The sequence below is a fragment of the Rhinopithecus roxellana genome, chromosome 5, assembly GCF_007565055.1.
Source record: "Rhinopithecus roxellana isolate Shanxi Qingling chromosome 5, ASM756505v1, whole genome shotgun sequence".
NCBI classification, from domain to species: Eukaryota; Metazoa; Chordata; class Mammalia; order Primates; family Cercopithecidae; genus Rhinopithecus; species Rhinopithecus roxellana.
This window is the reverse complement of record NC_044553.1, coordinates 20,527,194-20,554,260: the sequence shown is the minus strand read 5'-3', so window position 1 is coordinate 20,554,260 and position 27,067 is coordinate 20,527,194. Positions and strand designations below refer to the sequence as shown.

General features: G+C 46.3%; 1 protein-coding gene across 2 annotated transcripts in view; it reads left to right on the top strand.

The window, feature by feature from the left end:
- The first annotated feature begins 3,472 nt into the window (after window positions 1-3,472).
- Window positions 3,473-27,067, top strand: part of IGF1R (insulin like growth factor 1 receptor) — a 319,047-nt gene continuing 295,452 nt past the window's right edge. The window contains exon 1 of one of the 2 annotated variants that reach the window (XM_010382159.2): window positions 3,473-3,595. In XM_010382159.2, coding sequence (XP_010380461.1) covers window positions 3,502-3,595 — 94 coding nt within the window. In that variant the 5' untranslated portion in view covers window positions 3,473-3,501. The remainder of the gene's footprint in view (window positions 3,596-27,067) is intronic. The other variant, XM_010382158.2, reaches the window with a different exon arrangement.

Below are 27,067 nucleotides of genomic sequence, written 5' to 3'. Positions count from 1 at the left end.
TTAAAAAATTCACAAATGAAAATCATTTTATTAAAAAAACACACAAAAACAAATAAATTCTACAACCCCTACAAAAACCTGCAAGTATTTAAAAATTCTATATACCTTTTTATGTTCTTGGAGACAAATACGCATCTTTATTACTAATACTAAAAATACATTGGGTAGTATTTGAAGATTTTATATTAGCACTAGCCTTTTAAAAATCAGTTCTAAATTTTTGTCTTACAAGCATGTATTAAAAATTCTGAAATCAAGTACAACGAAATTATATATCAGTATTTCTTTGCATTTAGCTCCAGAGTGGATCTGCAGGAATCAAGACCAACCTCATGCAGAGAACTTCCTGAAGAAATATTTAAAAATTAGTAGACTGGACTTTAATTCTTCATGTGTAGTGTCTACTTTTTAAACAATACATTTTAAGTTTAAGATTCTAATAAATTTCTTTTTCTGTTAAATCTAGGAACATCTAAAACTGAAACTCTTTGTTTAAAAATCAAGCTGAATTTCAGTTAAAAAAACCCATCCCATTATATGAATAACTTTCTTAGGTAAAACAAGGTTTATTTTTCTTCTATACAACTGACTGAATTGAGCTAGAAATTTCCAAGGAGAAAAATGATCTAGGAAACAACTTTAGAAAAAAAGGGCTAAGTTTCCGTTATGATAGCTTTTGACTTGTTTTCAGCTCTTAATTTAAAAAATTATTTACGAACGATGGATACACGTTCTAATGCAGAAATCTTTTAAAATTAGAGAGTAATACAAGAAACCTATTACCTTCGTTTACATCAGGTCCCCTCTTACCATCCTACCCGATTGTTTATGAGACAACCACTTCTTATCTCGACAATTCACAACTCTTTCATTAGCCATCTTAAAAAAATTTATTATTGACATCAATTAGCCTGAGTCATGAAATTGGACCACATTAAGGGCGACACATGGTCCAATCACTGTTTGTAAAAGTCCACGTATTTCAAACTCCTCTCTCCTGCCATTGCTGGGCTGTTTCCCTCTTTGAGGACCTGGTCTCCGCACCATTTATTCATTAGATGGCAGTCCTAGGGAAGTCTCGCTTTGGGGAACCTCTCCTCCTGCACATTCAAGAAAACCACCGCGGAGAGTTAGGGTCGGTACTGGTTTCTAGTCACTTACGTAGCAAACGAAGCAAGAGGAACGTGCCCGGGAGGACTCAAGACAGGTGTGGGTGGGTTTCCGCAGTAGCCGCTGATCCCGAGTGCATGCCGCCTGTTCCCGGGTAGGGACCGCAGCCAAGTGAGGCTTCCCGGCCCCAGCCTCCACCCACTTCTCGGGGCCCCGGACACGCCCCCCAGCTTCGGAGCCCCGCAGCGTGCACGCGCCCCGGCCGCTCCCCGCAGCCGCCCACGTGGTGGAGCCCTGAGCCGCGCGAGGCCGCGGAGAGCGCTCGGGGCGGGCCGCTGGTCCGGGAGGCCCCGCCAGCGCGACCCAGCCGAGTCAGTCCCCAGCCCGGGCCCCCACATTTCCTCCCCCGGAGGGAGGGAGGCGACTCTCCCCGTGCTGCCCTCCCCGGCGCCCGCCGCGCCCTCTGGCGGCCGCCGCGGGGACGCGCCCTGGGCACGCGGGGCCGCCTGTCTGGGCCCCCCTTCCGGGGCGCGGGGCCCGAGAGGGGCGGCGGGGTCCTCTTTCCTCGCGCCACTCCGGTCCGAGCCACGCGGGCCGCGCCCTTCCCCCTCCGCTCCCCGCGATCCCCGCAACTCCGAGCTCCCCGGTCGCAACGCCGCGGGTGCCCCAGCCTGGCGTTAAAGTCCCCGGCGTAGTAGCCAGGGGTCCCCTTTTTCCCAGGTGCGCCCCTTCCGCCACGTTCAGGCTTTCCAGTACATAGCGAAAAAAATGCCGCATGCACGCACTTATTTATTTTGCAACAGCTGCAAGGAACAATGAAGCTTTTCAAGAACCAGGGAAACGCGCTTTCCAGCCGCGCTGTTGTTGTTTTCAATGAACCTCTCCCAGCACCGCACTCCCCGCCCACCCCGCCCCTCGCCTGCCCACCCCGCCCCTCGCCTGCCCACCCCGCCCCTTCCCAACCTTTCGCTGCCTACCCACCCCTACCCCGCCGAGACCCGGTCGGCGGCGGGGGCACTGGTTTTGGAGTCGGGCAGGAAGGGAGGGCGCGTGCGGGGTGGCCGGCGCAGTGCTGCACTGGTGGGGGCGGGAGCGGGTGGGCACGCGCGCATTTCTCTGTGCGCGCGCGGGAGTCGGCGGGGCGGGACATGTGGGCGGCGCCTTGCAGTCTCGCGCCCCACGCCTGGGCTCCGCTCCGCACGTCTCGGGGATCCCGGGCTCCGGATTTTGGCGCGTGCCGGCCTGGGCCAGGCCCTCGGCGCGCCGCTGCTGCGGCGGTGACCGCTCGAGTGTGCGAGCGGGCGCGTGTGCGCGGAACCGGGCGCGCGCGCGCGCGCGCGAGCCCCCAGTGTGTGGCGGCGGCGGCGGCGCGGCGCGGCGAGGCTGGGGCTCTTGTTTACCAGCATTAACTCCGCTGAGCGGAAAAAAAAAGGGAAAAAACCCGAGGAGGAGCGAGCGCACCAGGCGAACTCGAGAGAGGCGGGAGAGCGAGAGGGACGCAGCCAGCGAGCCTGCCCGCGGCCGGCGCTCGCAGACCCTCGGCCCCGCTCCCCGGACCCCCCCCCTCCCGCGCCCTCCACGCCCCTCCCGCGCGGGGGCAGCTCCACGGCGCGCCTCGCCTCGGCTGTGACCTTCAGCGAGCCGGAGCCCCCGCGCAGAGCCGGCGGCGGCGGGCGGGGGCCGGGCGGGGGCAGCGTGGGGCGGGCGGCGGCGCGGAGCCGGGCGGCGCGGCGGGAGTGCTGAGAGCGACGCGGCCGGCCCGCCGCTTTGTGTGTGTCCTGGATTTGGGAAGGAGCTCGCGGCGGCGGCGGCGGCGCTGAGGGAGGAGGCGGCGGCGAGCGGAGCCCGGAGGAGGAGGAGGAGGAGGGGGAGCCGCTCATTCATTTGACTCCGGGTTTCTGCCCCTCGCCGGCCTCGCCTGCGACCCGGACTTGGGGCGATCTTGCGAACTGCGTCGCGCCCTCCCGCGGCGGAGGCTCGGGATCGGGCGTCCGGCCACCTCCCGCGCGGCCAGGGCCGGGCTTGTTTTTCCTCGCCGAGGCAGATTTGGGCTTTGCCCCCTTTCTTTGCAGTTTTCCCCCCTTCCTGCCTCTCCGGGTTTGAAAATGGAGGCCGACGACGCCGACAGCCCGCCCCGGCGCGCCTCGAGTTGCCGACTCCGCCGAGCCCTGGGCCGCTGCTGCCGGCGCTGAGGGGCTGTCCCGCGCCGCCCGCCCCGTCCGCGCACCCGGAGGGCCCCGGCGGCGCCGCCTTCGGAGTATTGTTTCCTTCGTCCTTGTTTTTGGAGGGGGAGCGAAGACTGAGTTTGAGACTTGTTTCCTTTTCTTTCTTTTTTTTCTTTTCTTTTTTTTTTTTTTTTGAGAAAGGGGAATTTCGTCCCAAATAAAAGGAATGAAGTCTGGCTCTGGAGAAGGGTCCCCGACCTCGCTGTGGGGGCTCCTGTTTCTCTCCGCCGCGCTCTCGCTCTGGCCGACGAGTGGAGAAAGTGAGTATGTGCCCGCCGCCCGTGGCCACTGCGGGAACTTTTCCTTCGAGGGGCTGCGCCCTGTTTGCGAAACCCGAGTTGCCACCGTCGCAGCTGTCGGGCCCCCGGGCTCGGGAGCGGCGGGGCGGGGCACGGGGTGGCTCTGCCGGGAGGGAGGCTGCGGCGGACCTGGGATCCGGGCTCGTTCGTCTGGAGCCCTGCGGGCCCAGGCTCCGCGCATCCCCCGTGCTGGAAGGGCCTGAGGGGCTTTCTCTCTCGCCGTGCCGACGGTCCTGTCCCCCGGCTAGGCTCGAGGACTCGGTAGGGAAGTTGGTGCCGGGGCGAGCTCCGCGGGTTCCCGGGCCCCGCAACCCGCACCTCGCCCATCCGGAGCGCACGAGCCTCTCCGCACATAGCGCTGATCCCCTGCGGCGCGAAGGCAGCGGAGACAGCACCCTGGGCCGTAACGTGTCTCCGCTGCTGGGGCTGATCCGGCAGTGGGGAGCAGGCATCCGCCCGGCCCGCGGGGTGCGAGTTGCCCTTGAGGGGGGAGGTGCCCTGCGGAGAGGCCCCGAAGCTCCAGGAAATGTCTCCAAGCGCCTGGCGCTGCCTCCCGACGCCCAACGTGCTTTTTCCCCTCGGGCTCCTCGGGTTCCTGGCCTTGCCCGTTACTTTGGCCCGCTTCTTGTTGGGTTACCTGCCCCTGGCGTCCCGGGGCTGGGCGGTGGGGTGAGGGGAAGCGCTCTCTGGGCAGCTCCCCGGGGAGTGCGAGGCTGGGAGTCTTCCTCAGCTTATCTTTTACGGGGAGTGCCCACTGGGCCCCCAGTTCAGAGGGCTCTGGGATGGTCTCTCAGTTTCTCCCGGGCAGGGGGATGGAGGGTTGCTAGGGCTGCATCCGAATGTGCGTTGGTGGGTGTGTGGTCGGAGCCGACGTGCATTCCGACACACGTGCTCGCAGCGCGGGGTGTAGTCGTCGCCTCACGGGGACACCGAGACGCCCGTGCCTGGCGAGAGGTGTCGTACGCTGTGGGTTTCAGGAGCGCCAGGGTCTGCGGCGGTGGGGGAAGGGTGTTGTGTTTTGCGAGCCCGGAGCCCTGGCCTTGGTTTTGTTGTGGGCGGCGTCGTGTCGCCCTCCCTTGTGCAGCCCCGCACTTCCTTTGTACGCAGTTAATAAGCAGTATCGTTCCATACTCGCTATGTTTTGCAACCTGATAGCTTTTGTTTTGGTGGTGTTGGGTGGGGGTAGGTAGGGTAGCGCGGGGATGCAGGGAGTGGGAACTCCCCCCAGTGTGTACGGCCACAGGAGGTGGGGGTTTTATTCTCAAAAAATTGAAAGTGTGGCTTACTGGTACATTCAAGATGGTAGGGTAATTTGAACACGATTAAAAGTTTAAATGTCGCAGAACTGGGACCGGGAACGGTGAGGGCGTGTTGGTGAGTAATGGTAGCCGAAGGTATGCAGGTGGTGCCGACTAACTTCGAAAAAAATCACGACTGAGCCTTCAAGAGTGAGGGGGAGAAGTAGGAGGCAGCGGAGGTTGTCTGGCCCCATCACTGGGGCAATTCAGAAAGGCTGTTTCTATAAACAAATCCTTAAACGTCTCTTAAGAAATGAGTGCGCGACGGAACGAGAGCAGATCGTGGTTCGCGTGTTTACTGCCGAGTGGGACGCGAACTGGGGCCGGACCTTCCACAGATCTGGGCTCTCATGCTCTTTGTTTTCTAAACTTTCAGCGGACTCGATTGGGCGAAAGCCTTCCGGCTCCCTTTACTAAGTCGTTTAGGTGATGTTTGAGGGGGACAAAGGAGGGTTTTTTATCTTTAAATGATAAGTACGATTTAGAAGACACGGGAGAAATAATCCATTTTATTATGGTGTGCAGTTAAACTGTATAGCTTCTCTGGTTTTGTGTTTTTAATGTTAGTTCTGAAATTCAAAATAGCAGGGATGGCCTTCTCCGACGCAGGAGTCGGGCATTTTAAAATAGGCTGTTTTTCTTTTGGAGTGTTCTTCTTGAAGGATATTCTTTGTGCGAGACGATGGTTTTTGAGAACACAGACAGGAGGGGAGGGGGTATTTTAATGTATGTTTTTACTCCATGATGCCAAAGCTTCCTCCAAGGATCCCTTTACAGTGGTTAGTTCCTTGACCTCATGGGTGGTCAGAAGACACCCCAAATCTCGATTATGGTTTGCTGAAGTCTTGACTGACTCAGTACCTGCCCCTCCCTCCATCTCTGAAATGTGGAGGATTAAAAGCTATGCCTGTGAACGGGCGTTCAGTTTTTAGCCGGGAAGGTGCTAGACCACTTAACTCTGATAGAAATAAGGTGCTGAGCCGTATCAGGGAGGGCATTCTTTCAGCTGTTGTCTGGTATAGAAATAAAGACAGGGTGTTGTTGGTTCAGTTGCAGGTATTTTGCTGGCGTATTGAGAGATTAGAGTTTTCTCTTTTAGTGTGATAGCAGTAGAAAGAGTGCTGTTTATCTTAGAAAACTTAGTTTCTGAAGCAAAGGCAGTCATATGGATGTGTTTGTTTTGTATCACCATAATGTGAACCAGAGCATCTCAATGAAGGAGGTTCGGAGGTTCTGAGTGATAGCCAGATAATCTGATGGCTATTTTCTTTCTAAAAAGTCAGCATGCACTTTAAATTTATTGTACCCATCTCCTTAAAAGGATTCACTCATCTTTCTACCCCAGACATCCTATTGTCAGAGAAATGTAGGTATGTGAAATGTTGGTGTTTAAAGAAGTTAGTGTTTATTACCAGATGGAGAACCCAGAAAAAGAACGTTTGAAAGAACCTAAACAGCAAATTATAGTTTAGATTCTCTAGAAAGATATAGCAAGTAAATGGTATTTTGTGGAAGGGTGGGGTTTGTGTCAGGATTTAAAATTTAAAAGGTCATATGTTTGATTTGTCGAAAAGATTAGAAAAGTCCAACTCTAAGAAATATGTTAAGGTTGAATAGATGAAGCTTAAAAATATCACAAAAAGTGAAAGAAGTCAGTCACAAAAGACCACATATTACGTGATCCGGTTTATGTGAAATGTCCAGAATAAGCAAATCCATAGAGGCAGAAAGGAGATGAGTGGTTGTCAGGGGCTGGGGGTGGATGGAATGGGGAGTGACTGCTGCTAGTGGGCACAGGGTTTCTTTTTGGGGTGATGAAAATTGTTCTAAAATTAGTTTGTGGTGATGGTTGCATAGCTCTGAATATACTTAAAACCATTGGATTATATATATACTTTAAATCGGGGACTTTAATGGTATGTGAATTACATCTCAATAAACCCGTTTTGGTTTTTTTAGAGAAATGTGCTCAGGTTGAAAATAACTTGTTATGCTACCTTAAATTACATTAAAGTTATTACATATATTTGGCAGGCTGATGTCTCTCTCTCTCTCTCTCTCTTCATTTATGAGTTTTTCAGATCCGTGAGTTGCAGCAATACAACAGACTGATAATTGAAGCTTAGCAACAGGGATTCAATCCCCTAGTAGAAATGGGCAAGCAGGAAAAAAAGAATTTTGGTTCTATGTAGCTTCAGTTAGGGATTGAGGAGCTGTATTTAAAAAACACAAATGCTGGTGGAAGGCAGATTTTTGACAATAGAAACCTCAACTGAATCTGAAATGATGGTTTTTTCCAAGATAGAGCTTTGTCTGAATGGCTGTTTGTATTTCCAGTTTTATTATGTTTTCCAACAAAGAAATGCTGTTTTAAGATGTTTTAAACACTCATTTTTTGATATGCCATATTGACCACAAGTGGTTGTAAGGACTGAGGATGAACAGTTCATTTTAATGCAGTACTGTTGTTTCTTTTCTTTGTAGTTTTATTTTATTTCTTACATAGTTTCAGGGTCTGAGCAGGAGAAAGAAACTTTAGGATGCAGTAGTTTTAGGATACAGTGTTTCAGATATACACTGATTTTTATAAAATTAAAATTCCTTACAGAACAAAAGATTTTAAAATGTGGCAAAGGCATTTTTGTTTTGAAACTGTGTGCATTTATTCCAATTTACCCTGGCCTTTCAATAGGAAAAGACCTAGAGAATAATTGTTGTTTACATTTGCTTTTCGTCTTTGTCTAAGGCTTAGTTTACTAATAAAAATGTTTCCTGCACTTCCTATTGTTGCAAGATCAGGACAGTAATGAAAATCAACTGTATCATTTTCACTTGTTGCCTTAGAGTTTTTGCCAAGAGGAACCCTCAAGGGATGGTGGTTTCCTTTTAAATCTGGTTTCATTTGTTTTGTAAGAATGTGCTGTAAGAAGCAACTGAATCCAGCCAGTACTTATTGTGCACCTACTGTATGAAAGCTGACCTTGTGCTACTCAGTGCATGAGCCTGCAAAGTCTTGCATGAAACCAACTTTCTTGAAATTCAGATTTTTTTTTCAGACTCAGTATAGGATGCAGTTTTCAAGTAGACAGTAGGCAGCATTTTAAAGGTTCTTTTAAAAATATTTCTGTAGACTTAAGACTCTAGTGTTGTTCATCCAGAAGCCTCTACCGTACCGTTTTTGCCTCATTGGTGCTTTCCATTATATGGGGATGCCACTGTAGACCATGACATATAGGTGATGTTAACCCATCTTGACTGGCAGCACTGCCTTCTTTATAACACTGAATATGGCAACTGTGATTTAAAAAGTGCAGTATTGTAGTTGCCTTTTTCCAAAAATTAGGAGTCACAGGTGTGTAGATGAACGTTGCATGGCATGTTTTGAGTTGTAAGAAAGATGGGACTTATGTCTGAAGTTTTCTGGATTACATACTGCTTAGCTAGCTTTCTAGAAATCATCAGCATTCATAATTTCAGGACATTTTATAATTTATAAATAACTTGGTGTTTTTAAAAGCGTGAGGGAGTAAGAGTGAGGAGACAAATCCTGAAAGCTTTTGTTTTTTAGTTGTAAAGCATACAAGATATATTTCTTTCTAGGTTGTGATTTTCTCCAATTTGTTTTCAAAACTCATTTAAAAATCAAACCTAGTTCGTGGAAGAGGTATTTGCCCCTGTGGGCGAACTTGCTTTGAACTGCTTTTCTTAGCCAACTTGTGACAGGTGCTGAGCCCAGGAGATGAGCTCTTCTCAATTGTACTAAATATATAATAGTTGCACACATGCTAGGGATATAGTTTCTTGATTTCAGTCTCTGAGATGTTCTGAAGGAAAATTCTGAACACTTTAAAGACAGCCAAGTTCCTAATGAATGATGCACTCTGATCCCTCCTGGAAAATGGTGTTTGGCATCAGCTTAGCAAGAGGAAGTTTTCCAGTTATTTGTAAAGATGTGATGTGGCTTTAAGTGGGAAGGGGGAGGGCAGCAGTCCCAGTGTCTGTGGACACTGAGACCTGTTGACATTTGGGAAGCATAACTGAGTTCCACTATTTGAAAAGATTAAAACTTTGATATATGTACACATCCCCTCATGCCTGCACCCCCATCCCCGAGGGTCTGGAAAAGAATTGATTTGTTCTGAGGAAGGAACATATATTTGTTATATAAAATGGTTAGTAAACAAAGGAGCTTTAAAACAAGTTAGACTGTTATCTCAAGAGAAGCATACTTCCTTGGCATGATGTTTTCTTTTGTTAAATTGCTTTAGTTTTATTTGACTCAAAGTATAAACAATACATTTGATTTTGAGACTTTTGGATTTTTGAGGACGGTTTTAAATGGTCAGTTTTACTCGTTTGAAAGTCCCAGATTCCATTTTTGAAGATTTCTCTCCCTTTTTTCACTGATGCCAGCTTTACTTATGTTTTGTTAAATTAAATTTGAAATCTTAAGGAAAAATTGATATTTCCTTACTTGAACTGAGAAATAGTTGTTTTCCCTCCCTCTTTTCTTCATCAGTAAATATGTGTTGAGTACTTACTGGATGCAGTTCTTTAGGTTTAGAAATTACTTGGTACTATAAAATGTCTTACTGTAGTTTTAAAGATATCAGTCAAACCATAGATGTTACTGCCATGTTATTAAAACAACAACAACAACAACAGAACTAGTAAGCAAGCTTAAAATTTTTATTTTTCCTGCCCTGGACTACATATATATCTATATCTATCTATCTCTATCTATCTCTATCTCTATCTATCTATCTACCTATCTATATCTATCTATCTATCTATCTATCTATCTATCTATCTATCTATTTTTTTTTTTTTTGAGACAGGGTCTCACTCTGGTCACCTAGGCTAGAATGCAGTGGTGTGATCATGCTTGCTGCAGCTTTGACCTCCCAGGCTCCAGTGATCCTCCCAAGTAGCTGGGACTACAGGCACACACCACCATGCCTGGCTAATTTTTTGTATTTTTAGTACAGACAAAGTTTTGCTATGTTGCTCAGGTTGGACTCAAGTGACCCAGCCACCTCGGCCTCCCGGAGGACTGGGATCACAGGTGTGAGCCACCGCACTCAGCCTACAATAATTTTTTAAACTCATGGATTGCTCTTCTGATTTCACTGGACCACAACAGAAAGTAGTTTCTTTTATGATGAGGGATGAACACCTACGATTGCAAGGTAAGTTGTTGGGCCTTGTGTCCATGGAGCTCACTTGATGGCTGGTGGTCTTGAAGCACTGACATTCTTTGGAGTAATGGGGTGGCTGGCTAGCCACATGGGGAAGATGTGCACACCTGTAGATGGGGCCATCACACACTGCAGCTATAGCTGGGCCTACCTTACTGCTCACCTGGCTGGGCGCAGCGGCTCACGCCTGTAACCCCAGCACTTTGGGAGGCCAAGGTGGGCAGATAACTTGAGGTCAGGAGTTCAAGACCAGCCTGGCCAACATGGTGAAACCCACTTTCTACTAAAAATACGAAAATCAGCCGGGCGTGGTGGCCCGTGCCTATAATCCCAGCCACTTGGGAGCCTGAGGCAGGAGAATTGCTGAAACCAGGGAGGCAGAAGTTGCAGTGAGCCGAGATCATGCCACTGTACTCCAGTCTGGGTGACAGAGCAAGACTCCATCACACACAAAAGATACATACATAAAAATAAAAGTAAATGAATTGCTCACCTGGTAATAGTCTGGAAAACGTTTTTTTTTTTTTTTTTTTCCATATTTTTAAAGACTTTAGAAAGTAGTCTTGCTAATCCAGAAAGTTCTTGCGGGGAGGAGTTTGAAACTTTTGAAACTTTGTTTTGACTCACTCCTCACTCTTAGCCCCCTTAATACCACAGGTCTCTACTTCAGTAAGAGTTACATAATACAAATGCCATTTGTTCAAAATTGTGTATCTCCATCCATCCATCCATCCATTGTCCAAATTCTGAGAGTTTGAAATACATTGTTGTTGCTGTTTTGTATCCTTTTGTTCTGCAATTTTCTTTTTAACATGGCACTAGCTTTCTCAAACTGGCTTTGGAATTATTTGTCAGTTTAAAAATCAATACCACTTTAAAAATTACTCTTGGCCGGACGCGGTGGCTCAAGCCTGTAATCCCAGCACTTTGGGAGGCCGAGACGGGCGGATCACGAGGTCAGGAGATCGAGACCATCCTGGTGAACACGGTGAAACCCCGACTCTACTAAAAAATACAAAAAACTAGCCGGGCGAGGTGGCGGGTGCCTGTAGTCCCAGCTACTCGGGAGGCTGAGGCAGGAGAATGGCGTAAACCCAGGAGGCAGAGCTTGCAGTGAGCCGAGATCACACCACTGGCGAGACTCTGTCTCAAAAAACAAAAAAACACAAAAATTACTCTTGACATGGGAGAACAAATGTATTTTGATAGTTGTTAGAACATAAGTATTTTATAGAGCATAACTTGAAAAATTTCCTTTCAGTTTGTCCTCTGCTTTAAAAAATATAGTCGTGATTAGTCTCCGTAAAGTTGGTTATTGGGAATGCTTGATTATGTAAATGAGACATCACCAATTTAAGTCAGCCAAAGTTTAGTCAGTAAAACCTTAAAGAACAGAAGTCTGATGGTAATTAAGGAGAGATGATTTTATTTATAAAAGTTTTTCCCAAATTCAAAGTGCCTTAGTGACCTTTGATAACTTCCTGGAAAAAGTAGGAAGCGTGGAGAGAAATTCCAGGTAGGAGCCCATGATCTAATTGACTGCGTCAGCTTACAAAGTGTTTTCTAAGTCAGCTATTCTGTCTAGATTGTAAAATCCCCCTCAGTTGTGTCCACATTTATCTGTGTTGTCCTGTATACCTCATTTCCCTGAGTCTCACTGCAGTAGGATAATACAAAAGCTTACAGACTCAGGACTTTGAAAAGAAGCACAGATTGCCACCAAAACAAATGATCGCAGAGACCAGTAGCAGCAGAGGGAAATCTGCTGTTAGGCTTCCCTTAGTTCTGTTGTCTGATTTCTGTAGATAATGAGTTACCTGCATATGTTAGGTCATAACATGATATCGTGTAGTCTGTAGGAACTTTTGTTATGGTAGCCTTTCTTGGTCAGGTGATATAATTGGGATTTTCTTTCTCCCATGCACCTCAGTAAAATTTTCAGCAACAGAGATTGGCTCAGGATGGAATTTGTGGTTCAATTTCAGTTCTGTAGCCTGTCCTTTTCTGGGGAGACTCGTTAATTGAATGTTTCCTTTCAGTCTCACTGAGTCACTTGAAATCGCTCGGATTCACCCCTATTCACCAGGTCCAGTGCAGACCTGCATTGACTCTGACTACATATACTGAGTTGGCCTCTGAACCAGTTCCTGTACCATCCCCTTGGTTTGATGGACTTGCTAGCTCCAAATAGAATGTGCCTCTTGTGGTCCTAGAATCAAGTCCAAGGTCCTTAGAATCAAGTGATGAAACAAGTCCTTAGTAATCCTTTGCTGTAGGGATCTACTGTTAGTTCCCAGTACTCCCCAGCGTCTGTGCATTAGCTTGATGGAAAGTAAGCCATGCTATGCCCGTCTCCCAAGTTTTTGCTTCTGCTGTTTCCATAGCTGACAATGTTTTTTCTCTTCACTACTCTGCTACTTCTCCTTCCACCCTCAATACTGAATAGCAGAAAGTGCCACTTAAGAGCACAGGAAGGTCACCATAGCTTTAATTTCTCCTTAGCTGCCAATTAGTTCTTTAGTCCTAAAGTTACTAACTTTTCTGAGTCTTGATAGAAATCTGGAGACTTACAAATATTTGGGGGAAGACATTTCTCCTTTTCTCACTAAACAACAGATTGAAAACATTTTCTAACATGTTTAGAAAACCAAAGTCACAAGAAAAATTGTGAGGAAATAGAATAGGTTTTTAAAATTGAAATAATTTCCAAGTTTCAGGTGGATCTGTAAAATAGGGACAAGATCATAACTTTCAAAAGGCAGAACACTAGGTCAGGTGATTCCTTTCCCCCATATACCTTTTCTGTGATTCGAATAGATCAGAGATGCCATCTTTACATTTCCAAGTCAAATTCCTTCTCTTTCTTGAAGGTTTTTGGGATTTCCCTAACTTATATATCTACTTCCCCATTACTCCTTCTGAGTTCATAACCCACAGTTTTGTTGGTTGACAGTGATTCGTTTTGTCTTGTTCCTTGCTTGTAATTTTATTAGGACTGTGGAGCCAAAGTGGCTGGTTTGAATCTCAGCTCCCCAGTAGCTAAGCTCACAGGCAAATAATTTAATCTTCTTGTGCCTCAGTTTCCTCATCTGTGAAATTATAATTTTAATATAACCTACTTTAACATTCATAAAAATCAAACAAATTCATACATGTGTCAAGTGCCTAGAACAGAACCTGTCACCTGGTATTAAGCCCTCAGACTTCAGCTGCTACTGCTCTTAGGGATGTGACATACTTGAACAGAGATGTTCTTTGGATAGAAATATAAGGCTGACTTGATGTTTGATTGCCCTTGCCATTTAAATATGTTATAGAATCTGGCACATAGGTGCTTAATAAATGTATAATAAAACTTTATTTTGCTAAGGTGCTTATTAACAAGATGGCATGCTACTTATTAAACAGTTGTGATTTTTTTTTTTTTTTTTTTAGTAAACGATGGTCACCCCCTGCAGTTTGCCTTCCATTTCAAAGATCTGTTTATTACATGTTCTCCCTTAAATCTTGTCATTTGTCAATTTCTGCTCACACCTGAGAGGTGTCCAGTGTGCACTTTGCCCATCTCACCAATGCATAGGCTCCATCTAGTGGCCAGAACGGAAATTCATCCTATTTGGTGACTGAATTAACAGTGCCCTGAGGAGGAAGATAGTGATCCCAACCCACTCTCTGGCTTGCTTCCTAGGGACTGATTGCAAGAAAATGTGGATACTACAGGCTTCTGTAGAAATCACTGGGCTACAGTTTTGGATTAAGGTTACTCTACTGTGTCAGTGCGAGCTGTGCTGAGAGAATTAGGGTCTTCCTAAACGATGCAGTACTGCACAGGGCTGTTAGACCTAGTGTTTCTTTTACAGTTAGAGTATTAAGATACTTTTACAGGACTTTAATAAATTTAATAAATTTAGAGCTCCAAAATATTTATTTTGAGATTAGAGATTTAAAAAACACTGCTGATTTCATTTGGAAAAATACAGCAAGATTGACCTTCCATTGCTCTATTTAAATAGGTAGTAACACTTTCATTATCATTCTCTTATCTCTCCCCTTTGGCTATTCTATGTGGTTAAGATGCTCGCCAGCCAGAAATACTGACAGCAAATAAGAATACAAACATCCAGGATTAGTGTTAGGTCCCACATGGTCTGTATTTCGTTAGCTAATTTTATGTATTTTCTTTCATGTTTTATTGATATTTTCAGAATCTTTCTTGTTGAGATTACTCAAAATATATAGCGGGTTATTTAGTTATACATGTCAAAATCCTTAAACCTGTTTCCTCATGATTGCCTTTTATTATTTTTAATTTGGAAATCTTTGGCTATCAGAGAGAACTTCATCCTCCCTTCCTCCCAGACATTTTGAACAACTCAGGCTATACTCATTCTTGTCTCTTTGTCTTGGCAGGTGGAAGCCCCTCTGCTTGGAATAGCAAACAATACTACCAGCTTGCCCTCTGGCAAGCTCCTTTAAGAGTTAGCTGTAATTTCACCCTCTCTCTGGCCTTCATTCTGCATGCAGAATGATTGCACTGACTTGGTCTCTTGCTATACCTCCTATTTGGGCATCTCCCCCATATTGCTTTCTCCCACCATTGGGGAGGGGAATGGTACCTTGGTTATCTTTGAATTCCCAGGAGGTGGCCCAGTGCCTGGCGTGTAGGAGGAGCTGAAGAAACGGAAGACTTCTTAAAGGGATACTCCCCATTCACTTTGAAGCGCTTTTTTGTACACATTTATTTTCATCTAATCATTGCACCTCTGCCAGCCGAAACATTTTATCACACCAGTTACTGCTGCATGGAACTTGAAAGTAATAAAATTATCTTTAAAATCATTGTTTCATTAGGTTTTTTGTACATTGAGGTGAATAAAAAAATTAGAACTCCTGAAACGGTCATTTGTGAGTCTGGCCTTGTGTCAAGATCACCTCATCCCTGTGGATAGAGACTTTGTTCCATAAGTTCCCTATAGATAAGATGTAATGAATAATTCATTGGCACCAATTTGTGTCTGTAATGTGCTTTTAAACCTTCGTGGAGCTGGGTGCCTGAGGAGGAAACATCTGCAGGCTGGACTCGGCTGCCTGGTGGTCTCCGGAGTGGCCTGATGCAGAGGGCCAGGGTGGCATCTTAGAAAGTCGGGTGGGTGCTTGCACACCTGCTGACCTTGAGTGACGGCGTGGACCTAGGTCATTTCACAGGCCCTTCCAGCCTTCAGATCTCAAGACACTAGGCAGAGAGAGAGAGAGATTTTAGGGAGATGTGGTTGGAACTAGCAGAATTACCATGTATGGAAATTGGCTTCTATTTCTTGCATTGTTTTCTTGGTGAGGCCAGTAAACTTTTGCGTTAACTCCTGGGAGGGACAGTAGCAAGGTCCTAAAGATCTCTTTATCACTTAAGCATCCTTCCCAACCCTGCCGGTTTTGGTTGCTGGTGAGGGCCTTTGACAGTCTCCTGGTGGGGCCCTTGGAGACGGTTTGAGACAGGCCAGCTCCCTACCTCTGGACAGAAGAAAGTTTACTTGTCTAGGTTGATGTAAAGAGGACTCCTGAACTTAATGAACACCTTAGAAATTATCGTGAAAGTCTCCTCTCCCGAGGAGCGGGGTGGGATATTTCTTGCAGAAAATGTAAACATAATCATTTGGAATGTTAATTTTCAAGAGCAGCTTGTAAAAATACATCTTGTGAAATTCCCATGTGAATGCTGAACCAGGTGGATGCGAACTTACCTAGACAGCCTGGCCTGCCTTTGCTCTGCTCTTCTCCATGGGGTTCGCACATATGCAGGGCTTCCTTTGAAGCCTTGTCCTCTCAAACAATTCACTGTGTCCTTCTCTCCCATGCATGGAGACATATTGGAAAGGGAGCTCCAGGCCTCAGTGTCTCTGCCTGTGATTGGAATAACACTGCTTTAGCAGGGATGCCATGAGAATTAGCAATAGATAATGTATCCAATCTGCCCAGCAAAATGGGCAAATAGAAAGCATCCAATAAATGGATGCTTTTCTCTTTTTTTCTCTTCCTCATGGTGGGTGGCCCTAGTGGGCTCTCTCTGGGGCCTCCAGTCTTCCTTCCCCACAACACCAGGGCATTGCTGCCAGTTGAAGAGGACCTTTTTTTTTTTTTTTTTTTTTAAAGACAGGGTCTTGCTCTGTTGCCCAGGCTGGAGTGCAGTGGTACAATCTCCGCTCACTGCAACCTCTTCCTCCCAGGTTCAAACAATTCTTGTGGATCAGCTTCCTAAGAAGCTGGGACTACAGGTGTGTGCCACCACACCTGGCTAATTTTTGTGTGTCTGTGTGTGTGTTTTGTTTTGTTTTTTTTTTTAGTAGAGACGGGGTTCCAGCATGTTGGTCAGGGTGGTCTCAAACTCCTGGCCTCAAGCAATCCACCTACTTCGGCCTCCCATAGTGCTGGGATTACAGGTGTGAGCCACTGTGCCTGGCCAAGGAGGGTCTTTTTTTGCACATCTACAGTGAAAGGTTTGAGCCCAGAAATCTGAGTCTCAGGCCATTGAAACCCACTAAGTAACCGCCTTGCTTCTCTGTGCCTGAAGAGAAGGGGTTTTTAAGTTGACCAGGCTGACTGGTTCAAGGTCATGTCCCTACCTGTGGAGGAGGAGTGGGAGTGGAAGGTGAGTGGTGACAAAGAGTATGGAACCCTGTTTCTGATATGTAGATTGAGGGCCTCCAGTGGTTCTCTGCTCCATGGAAAGCATGTGAACGAATATGATATATATTTGTTTCTCCTCAAGGAGCTTGCTGTCTAGTTGGGACAACTCAACTACTGGTGGAGAGTAATAGACGCTATCAGTTTAGTGCTAAGTTATGGGATGCTGAGTGGAGAGAAGTGTGTGGGCTGCAGGCAGTGGGGTCACGGCGCTGCAGAATGGCTTGAGAAGCTTTAAGGAGGATGTCTTGACTTCAGTGTGCCCTAAATATTTGACTCTGGAGATCCAAGGAGGCAGCTTCCCAGGAGAGGAAGGGACCATGTGTGGTGTGGGTGGCAGTGTGCACTGATGGAGTGGAGAGGGTGTCAGAATCCATTGTGTGCTGGGAAGGAATTGACTGCTGGCTAGAGAATGGGGAGCTTTGAAACCTTGCACCATTGCAATGGACCTGCTGAGAAGGGTGTTCTGGGGAGGCTGCTCTGGCCTCTCGATGGAGTCAGGATTGGGGGACAGATAGACACCCTAGTGTGAGCCAGTGATGGTATAGATGAGGGAGGCAGTGAGGACAGGCTCAGGGAGGGAAGTGTTGTCTCTAGACCTGAGACCAGGGAAGCAGGAACGGGCTGGACAGGTTGGCCCAGCTGAGGGAGGTGACTGGTGAGACAGGGGTCCTCAGTGTGAGGGGCTGGGTTGCCAGAGGAGCTGTGGGCTGGGCTGATTTGTCGAGAGAGGGGTCCCAGTGGATGGAGAGGCAGGACCTGCAAAACAGGTTGGCTGCAGGACTGGTGGCAGTAGCACAGAGCAGCTCCCAAGGAGACACCTGGCACTTTTAAGGCATGGAATGGAGAGAGCTAGGGGAGCAAACCTGCAGTGAGGTAATTCACATAGCAAAGTTCTCCGGAAACTGCAATGTTCAACTTTTAAAAAAAATAGCTGGATGTTAGAAAAGTGGAAGAATTCTCACCTTTATTAGGGGCATCATGGGTACCTGGTAGCATCAAGGGCCAGGGTTAAAACCCGTGGAGTAATACGCCCTCCTGTTGTGTTCCTCTCCTCTAAAAATGAAGGTGAAACCATTTCAGGTGAGCGCTCTTGTTGTTCATTTGCTGGGGCACTGCTTTCTGGCTTTTAGAGGAGTCCAGGCTGGAGACTGACCCCTGCCTTTTTCTGAGTTGGGCCGACTGGGCCCAAGGCTGGTTCTGGGTTGGGCCAGGCTGATGCAGTGGCCTTGGATTTCCTGAGGCTGGGAGAGGGAGGTGGCCTCCACTACCCTGCAAGAGCTGGCCAACGTGGCAGGGCTCTTTCCGGTCCTTACCATGCAAGTGGAGAGGAACAATTTGTTTAAAGAGGGGTGCCAGCTTCGCATCCAGGCCTAGACTTTGCTACTGGTGCTTTTGAACTTGTATTGATTTATGTTTGTAAACTGACTGGACACATTGTGGTTCTTGATGAGAAGCAATTGCCCATCCTTAGCCCACTATTAGTGCCACTCGCTGGGTGCTGCCTGTTCTGCCACTGTAACTGTTTGTTTTCACTTGACAAATAACATTAAAAAACACAGTAATGCAAGAGACTTCCTGGAAGGGTGATATCATTTGGTCTGTGGGCTTTTGTGATACTTTCCAGCTATTAGGAGAGTGAATTCTGAATTTTCAATCATGTTCACCTGTTGGAGCAAGTAGAGTTTTAAGTGTTTCAGGCAGTCTCTGCTTTTCCCAACTAGCAAGCAGGCCTTCTACCTTTTCCCCCAATCTTGTTTGATGGCACCATTCCCTTCTGAGATTAGGATTAGAGTCCAGAGCCAGAGAATTAGAAGTCTACTGATGGGTTGTACCGGGGGCACATTATTTACCCTCTCTGCTCTCCTTTCCTTATCTGTAAAATGGAAGATAATCTACCCATCAGACAGGGCGCAGTGGCTCACACATGTAATCCTAGAACTTTGGGAGGCTGAGGGGGGTGCGGATCACCTGAAGTCAGGTGTTCAAGACCAGCCTGGCCAACATGGTAAAACCTTGTCTCTACTAAAAGTATAAAAATTAGCCAGACATAGTGGCATGTGCCTGTAATCCCAGCTACTTGGGAGGCTGAGGGAGGAGAATTGCTTGAACCTGGGAGGCAGAGGTTGGAGGTTGCAGTGAGCCGAGATTGCGCCACTGCACTCCAGCCTGGGCAACTCCAGCCTGGGCAATAGTGAGACTCTATCTCAAAAAAAAAAAAAAAAAAAAAAAAAAAAAGGTGCCACTCATCTTGGAGGATCATTACTAGTACTTCATGAGCGGAATACATGCACATTTCTTAGAACCTAGGGCTTATCATAAACACTAAGAGTTTACTGATACTGTTGCTAAGGATAGAGGAAATACACATTAGAAATTATTTACTTTCTTTAAAAAAAAAAAAAAGTATCCTTTGGGTGCGTATTGATTCTGATGTTTTGCTCCTAGCTACATTTGCCTTTGTTTTTTGACTGCAGAGTTAGGAACCCCGCTTCATTTTATGTAAACAGAGTTTGACAAGCACTCCGTTGGGGATAGCAACACAGCTCCCTCCTTTTCTGTCCCTGTCTCCCTCCTGACTCTGCGTCTGCCTCAGGGGTGAAGCATCTTCCTCCAGGAAATGGGTCATTTGGATTCCAAGGCCCTTTTGAGAAGGCTGCCAGGTCAGGGATCACGGTTGTGGATCATTCACGTATCAGTGTGAACTGTGGATGTCCCTTGGTCCTTCAGTCTCTTCCTTCTTCAAGGAGAGGTAGGTAATTGGGGGTCATGTGGCCTTCTGGGGAAGAGCCTGGTCACGAGCATGACGGATGTGAGTGGGACTTTGTTTCCAGCCAAAATGTAGGGCACAGGATCTGAAAAACACTTAGATTAAGTATCTGCAAAACAAATTAGGGTATTTTAAATTGAAGGTGGAGAAACCCGAGAACCTGTGCCCTTTGTACTTTGATGGCTGCTTGCAAGGATGAGTGTCCCCAACGGGAGCAGGCCCCCCAGCTGCCAGAGCAGGAGAAGGCTTCAGTCAGGTGGAAAGCCAGCTGCAGTATGTTGCCTGATGCAGGATGGTGAGAGAAGGAGCTGCTCTCTTGCTGTGCTCTCTGGATTGCACAGGGTCTTCCTAAGACCAGAATTCAAGGTTAGTCCTGTTTAGGCAACTTGGTAGATGGGCTTGAATGGTCGTACTAAGAGAATGTTGCCTATGGTGGTATTTGCAAGGAAAATAAAGTGTTTTGAGCCCAGACTAACCAATTTAACAATGCTAGTAAGTAAAGATACTGTTTGCTTTTTGTGATGAGAGGTCTCTTAGGAGGAGCAGGAGTTATTATTTTGATTTAAAACTTATTCCTTGAGGCGACTAGGCACATGAAAAGATGATGAAAGTCACCGGCCATCAGTGAAATGCAAGTCAAACCCACAATTGGTACTTCATACTCATTAGTATGGCTATTACCAAAGACACCAGATGATAACAAGCATAGGCCAGGATGTGGAGACTTTGGAACCCTTGTGCCTTCCTGGCGAGACTGAAATGGCACAGCCACTGTGAAAGATGATATGGTGCTTCCTCAATAAATTCATCATAGAATTGCCATATAATCTAGCAGTTCCACTTTGGGGTATATGCCCAAAAGAAGTGAAAGCAGGGACTCGAACAGATATTTGTAGACTCATGTTCATGGCAGCAGATAGTTCAAAATAGCCAAAAAGTGAAAGCAACTCTAGGGTCCATCCATAGATGGATGGATAAACAAAACGTGGTATATCCATACAATGGAATATAATTCAGCCTTAAAAAGGAAGGAAATTCTATGATGTGCTACAGTGTCTTTGAACCTTCATCGAAGACACTATGTGAAGTGAAAGAAGCCAGTCACGAAAGGACAAATACTGCATGATTCTTTCCCTTACATGAGGTATGTAGAGTAGTCATATTCATAGAGACAGAAAGTAGAATGGCGAGGGGCGGTGAATAGAGGCTGCGGGGCGGGAGCAATGAGGAATTGATGTTTAATGGGTACAGAGTTTCAGTTTGGGAACATGTAAAAGTTCTAGAGATGGATGGTTATGGTGGTTGAGCAACCTTGTGAATCAATGTCAGTGAACTGTACACTTAACAAGGGTTAAAATATTAAGTTTTTTGTTGTGTATATTTTACCACAATTTTAAAAAGCTTATTTCTCAATTGTTTATGCGAGTATATACTTGGAATAGTGGGGGAGACAAATTCAAGGAGACCAGTCCTTGTCCTTGGCGGTCCTTGGTACCATGGGATCCCTGTGGGGGAACTGTGAGGTCAGGAAAGACCTTGGGAAAAAAATGCAGGTTTGAGCTGAGTCACGAGGAATGGGTCTGTTTTCCATAACAAGAGACAGTATTGCAGATCATGTTTTTCTTTCAAGGAAAGCAAGTCAGGAGTCAAACTCTCATGCCACCGTAGTCACAAAATGAAATTTATTACTAATCAGCCATGTGACATGTAATTCCTTTTACATTTTCTTTTCCAGAAGAGAGACTTGTTTAGATGTTTGGTTCCCTCACTGATTATGATTATACTGGAAGTTTTTCATTTGTTTTGACAACTCAATTTTTTTATTGTAAATGGAGTCCCTCATTACAGAGCAGGGAGCCCTTGAAAGAAAGGGATTGACCTCTGCAGACAAGAATCTGAGTGTCCCAAAAGTAGAAGAGGGCTAGAGGCTTCGCCTTACAGGTGAGGAAGCTTGGAGGGATGCGCTGCTTGAGATCTTGGCACGCGTGCTGTGTGTCGAAGGCCAGGTCCGCCTGTCTGCCTTTCCAGCAGATACTCTCTGGGGCTGTTTTTTTCTGCTTGGTTGTCATCCTTTGGTTTAACCAGGCGCCAGGGCTCAGGCCTGGACCTGCTGGATTCCAAACAAGACTTTGAGGTGGCTGAGCTTGTCTGGCTTCCAGAGGAGCTTTTTCTGTCCCGCCTAGAGGAGTGGTTCACCTTGGTCTGGGACCAATGGGAGGAATCCTGCTGCTGGCAGCTGGTCTGTGCCTGGAAGTTGGACTTGCATTTTCTGTGTACCTCCAAAGCAAACCCGAATGACCACTTTCATCCTCCCCTTTTGCTTGTTTGTGTATGTGCTTGTTTTGCCTGGTCATCAGGCAGGAGGTGGTGTCAGGTAATGAGAGGTGTGGCTCTTCCCTGAGTTGGTTCTCTTACAGGGCTGTATGGATGTCTTAGCTCACACTGCTGTGACAAATTACTGTAGACTGAGGGCTAAAACAACAGACTTATGTTTCTCACAGTTCTGGAGGCTGGAAGTCCTGAGATCAAGGTGTCGACCAAATTTGGTTTCTGATGAGGGTCCATTTCTTGGCTTGCAGATGACAAATGTCTTGTCGTGTGTCCTCTGGTCTCCTCCTGTTTATGTAAGAGCATTGTTGCCATCATGGGGGCTCTACCCTTGGGACCTCATATAAACCTAATTACCTCCCTAAGGCCCCACCTTCAGATACCACTGAGGGTATTTGGGGGTTGGGGCTTCAGTATATGAATTTGAGGGGACACAGTCATGCGGTTCATAACAGTGGAGCAGTGTGCCATAGTGAAGGGATCTCAAGACCAGGACACTCTATGGAAGTTCTTGGCCAGGTCTGAGAGTTGGTTACAGATTATTAAAATTTACATGGAATCCAGTACTTGAAAGTACATGTCTTCAGCCTGGCACTGAGCACATTCGCCTCCTTAACTAAATGCCTGAAATATTTAGTGCATCTTCTGAGCACCCCATTGCTTTCCTTGAAGTAAATGCAGTTTGAGAGGAACTGAATTATTGAGAAATTTTATATGACCCCATTTTTCTCATTTTAGGACAAATAAGTTGCTTATTTTAAACTCTGCAGGAGCTACATAGAGGAAGTTATATTCCAGGAGAGCTTAAATTTCACTCCTTGAAAACTCTGTTCCATGTAAGTACATTCCTCCTCTCTCCCCTCCTCAGTGAGCACACATACCCATCAGATCTGTGGAATTCAATTAAAAGCAGCTCCTCTTGACCCTCCCCAGGGTCTGTTTTGTAAAGCTGACACTAGCATCAGTGAGTTGGAAGGGTTGACACAAAAGACAGACTTACTGCTGCAGCCCACTTCAGAGCCCTCAGTGATACTTCTTCCTCTCCCAGCAAATCCAGAAGGCTGGGAAGGTGATTGTGAATTGTTTATAAGCTTTAACTGTTTACCAGTCATACTTGCTATTTTAAATCTGACCCTGCTATTATGTTGTTTTGTTTCTGTTCACAGCTGAGCTTTAAGCTGGGTAGAATTTTGTGATGAGTCACTGCCATGACTAAAATCAGTATCGATCAAGCCTTCTTGTTAATCCTGTGAGCAGTTTAGAGACAGATGAGACAGGCTTAAGGTTTCCACCGACTTGGCTCCCTGTGTGTGCCGGTTGGGCTTCCTGAGGGCCTGGTTAGCCCCTTTTATCTGCTGCTCTGAAACCTGCGCGGGGGTGTTTAGCATGCACCTTGGAACCTCTGCTGCCTGAAGACAGTGTGCTTAAATGAAGAGAATACCAACCCATGTGAGGTTTTCCCTTCCCTTTTGTTCCGTGAACTCCACCCCAATTACCTGTTTGAATTTTGCATGCCAGTTATTTTCAGGGAACTAGTGACCCTTTTCTTGCCACCCTGGGATTTGAATTGAATGCCAGTGTGCCACCTTTTCTTTGGCTTTGTTAGAACGTTGCCCTCAGGGTCATATGTACTGGCTGCTATGAATTCTTACTATTTGATGGACAGAGAAAGGTGAGGGTTAGATATCTGGACAGAGCATGACAGGGCAGGACATCGATTAGGAACATTGGGACCTTTTGCTTCCAGGCGTGGGCAGTGAGTGAAACACTGTCTTCCCATTAGGGCAATGGGTGAAACACTGACTTCCCTCAGTCCTCTAGGCAGCCTTGTCAGGTGGGTGTGGAAACTGAGGTGTGTCTGCTCCAGGCTGTGCAGTCAGCTCCGTGTTCTAGCTTCCCGTGCTAAACCTGGCCCCGGAGGCCATCTGCCTGGCAAGGAGGCTGCACAAAGCTCGGAGGGGCATTTCTGGTGCTTGGTAGATGCCAGGCCTGCCCCCAGTGCACTGATAAGAGCATGGGCTGAGAGTGCTGCTTGGATTCGGCTACAGTGGGCAGCAGAGTAGGGGTGACTTGTGTTGCTTTTACTCTATAGAGCAGAGGAGGCAGATGAGGTAGATCCCAGGGGCACCTGGGATGCTGAGCTGAGCTGAGTAGAGATAATTTGGTTTTGTAGGATTTGGAGACAGAGACAAATTGGAGTGTTTGGATGTTCGGGGACCTGCAGGAGGTATGTAAGGTGTGTAAAATGCAGCCCCTGTTTTAAAAAGAGCTTTACATTGTCTTTTGAGAAGATAAGGTGTGCATAGCTGTGGAATGGAATCAGATGTTTTTATGAGTGAGAATAGAGTGAGCACACTGGGAAAGAGCCCTGGAATTGGAGGAAGAGATCATTTTGCCCAGAGGGATCTTGGAGGTCTCCTGAAGGAGGGTGCTTAGATGATCAGAAGGATGATACTAGGGTGGTCTTGGTATCAGAACTTTAAAAATGTATGTTGGGGCTGGTAGCAAGGCTGGAGAGGAAGGTTTGTTTAGGTTGTAGTGGGGGATGAGGCTGGGGGCAAATCGGGGATGGTTTTCCAAGTCTGTAGAGGCTGGGCTAAGAGGAATGGTTGGTTCTTAAGAGCTAAAAAAACATCTGTTACATACTGGTTCTCTTATTTGTGCTAAGTTAAAGAAACACATGGGAGGCTACTGGTGTTTATGAAATAATTTTGGGGAGATGGTAGTGGATGTCTGTTGGAAGAGATAGAGAGAAGACTGGTCCCAAGGGTTCTGGGTGGTACCTCACTCTCAGGTCATAGCTGTGCTTTTGCTCATTGCAGTTATATTTGACTACATTTGATTATGGCAGATTTACTCAGAAGGACACTGGAAAAAAGCCTCCCAAATTACAGCTGACACAGGAAATGACTTTATTTTCTTCTATTTTTTTCTTTACTTTTCTCCCCTAATCAACTTACGTTTTTAAACCTGTCATCTCACATGACCTGCCAATAGAATTGATACGTTTAATTTCTATAGAAAATAATTGGAAATAATTTCACAAGCTCCAGTAGCTTCCTGTTGTAGGACTTTGGAATGAGAAGTTTTCGATTGAGTTGTCATATTTGGAAGGATAAAGATGCCCTCTTTTCCCTCGATCCACATACTAGATTCCCACGTGCAGGCATTTGTTTGGTGTCTCACATTGATGCACATGCAGCCATTGCAGAGTGAGCCCTGCTCTGTTACTGGATCTCCATTTGCTCAAAAGAGAATAGTGCCCCCCTCTTTAAATCTGCATATCTGAAAGCATTCGTGCAGGTTCGTTGCATGGGTCTTTGCATTTTACTTAGACTTAGCAAAACTCTGGTATAGTCTTTCCTGAAAACAAAAGTGACCATTGTTTTTAATCAACTGTAGGGTGTTTGGAGTTGTGAAATATTTGGGGTCCCGAGTCCATTCCAGATTCAACATTGGGAAAGAATGAGAAAGCTGAAGCCTGGGTCTGCAGAAACCATGGGCTATCACCCCCTTCTCCTTAGCAGCATTGTAAACAAAACCCCATTTGTAAGGAGCATGTCCCAACTGAGTTTGTAATTATGGGGGCAAGATTTGTGTGGTGATGGGGGCATGGAGCTGGAGACTGAGGGCTTCCTTATTGGTTCATTTTTCCTGGCCCTTCTCTTTTCTCTCAAGTCTCAGCTCTTCTAAGATTCAGAAAATAATGCAAAATGCCTAAGATTTCTGAAATTCCTGGCCTGGGAGACTTGACTACATAAAAGAGCCAGGATTTTCAGGCTGGCCATTTCAGGATCAGCCATTTCCCACTTCCTGATTCATAGCTTCCAGGATTTGTAATGCCTGTAGATTTTTTTCTCTCTTGCTTAAAAGCATCCATTGAAAGAAAAAATAAATAGCAAAATCCCTATCCCAGAAGTCCTACTTCCTGTTGTTGTACTATTGAGCTCTGAAAAATAGCTTTGCAAGTTTAGGCTCTTGTTTGGGCTATTTCAATGGAATTCTTGAGATCTTTTTGTTTGGACAGGCAAGTATGAAGGCGATAAGTGAAAAAAGTGCAGCTTAATCAGCACAGAAATACAGAGACTAAAATTTAAGTTCTTTCTTAGCTTTGTGGTGTGTATATTAATATAATCCAAGCAATAGTGAGTTGCTTAGCCAGGGTGCACAGACATTTTCCACAGTGCCAGTTGTTTCCCTCATAATGTTTAATGTTTATTTTTAAAGGACATATTTGGGTACAAGTTTCATTTTTGCCTGTAAAAGAATTGGGAATATTTATGATTCTTGCAACAAAGGAGAAAGATCCAAAGTAACCAAGAAAATGATGGACCCAGGCTTCACTTTTTCCCACAACTCTTTTCATGAAATAAAATGTAGATAAGGCCAGGCGCCATGGCTCAACGCCTGTAATCCCAACTTTGGGAGGCCGATGCAGATCACCTGTGGTCAGTGTCTTACGCGTCCGTGTGAAGAGACCACCAAACAGCTTTTGTGTGAGCAATAAAGCTTTTTAATCACCTGGGTGCAGGCAGGCTGAGTCTGAAAAGAGAGTCAGCGAAGGGAGATAAGGGTGGGGCCGTTTTATAGGATTTGGGTAGGTAAAGGAAAATTACAGTCAAAGGGGGGTGGTTCTCTGGCGGGCAGGAGTGGGAGTCACATGGTGCTCAGTGGGGGAGCTTTTTGAGCCAGGATGAGCCAGGAAAAGGACTTTCACAAGGTAATGTCATCACTTAAGGCAAGGACCGGCCATTTTCACTTCTTTTGTGGTGGAGTGTCATCCGTTAAGGCGGGGCAGGGCATTTGCACTTCTTTTGTGATTCTTCAGTTACTTCAGGCCATCTGGGCGTATATGTGCAAGTCACAGGGGATGCAATGGCTTGGCTTGGGCTCAGAGGCCAAGCCTGAGACCAGCCTGGCCAGCATGGTGAAACCTCGCCTCTACTAAAAATACAAAAATTAGCTGGGTGTGATGGTGTGCACCTGTAGTCCCAACTACTCGGGAGGCTGAGGTGGGAGAATCACTTGAACCTGGGAGGTGGAGGTTGCAATGAGACAAGATGGCGCCATTGTACTCCAGCCTGAGTGACAGAGCAAGACTCCATCTCAAAAAAAAAAAAAAAAAAAAAAAGTGTAGGTTAGCAAAAGTGCCTACAGTTCA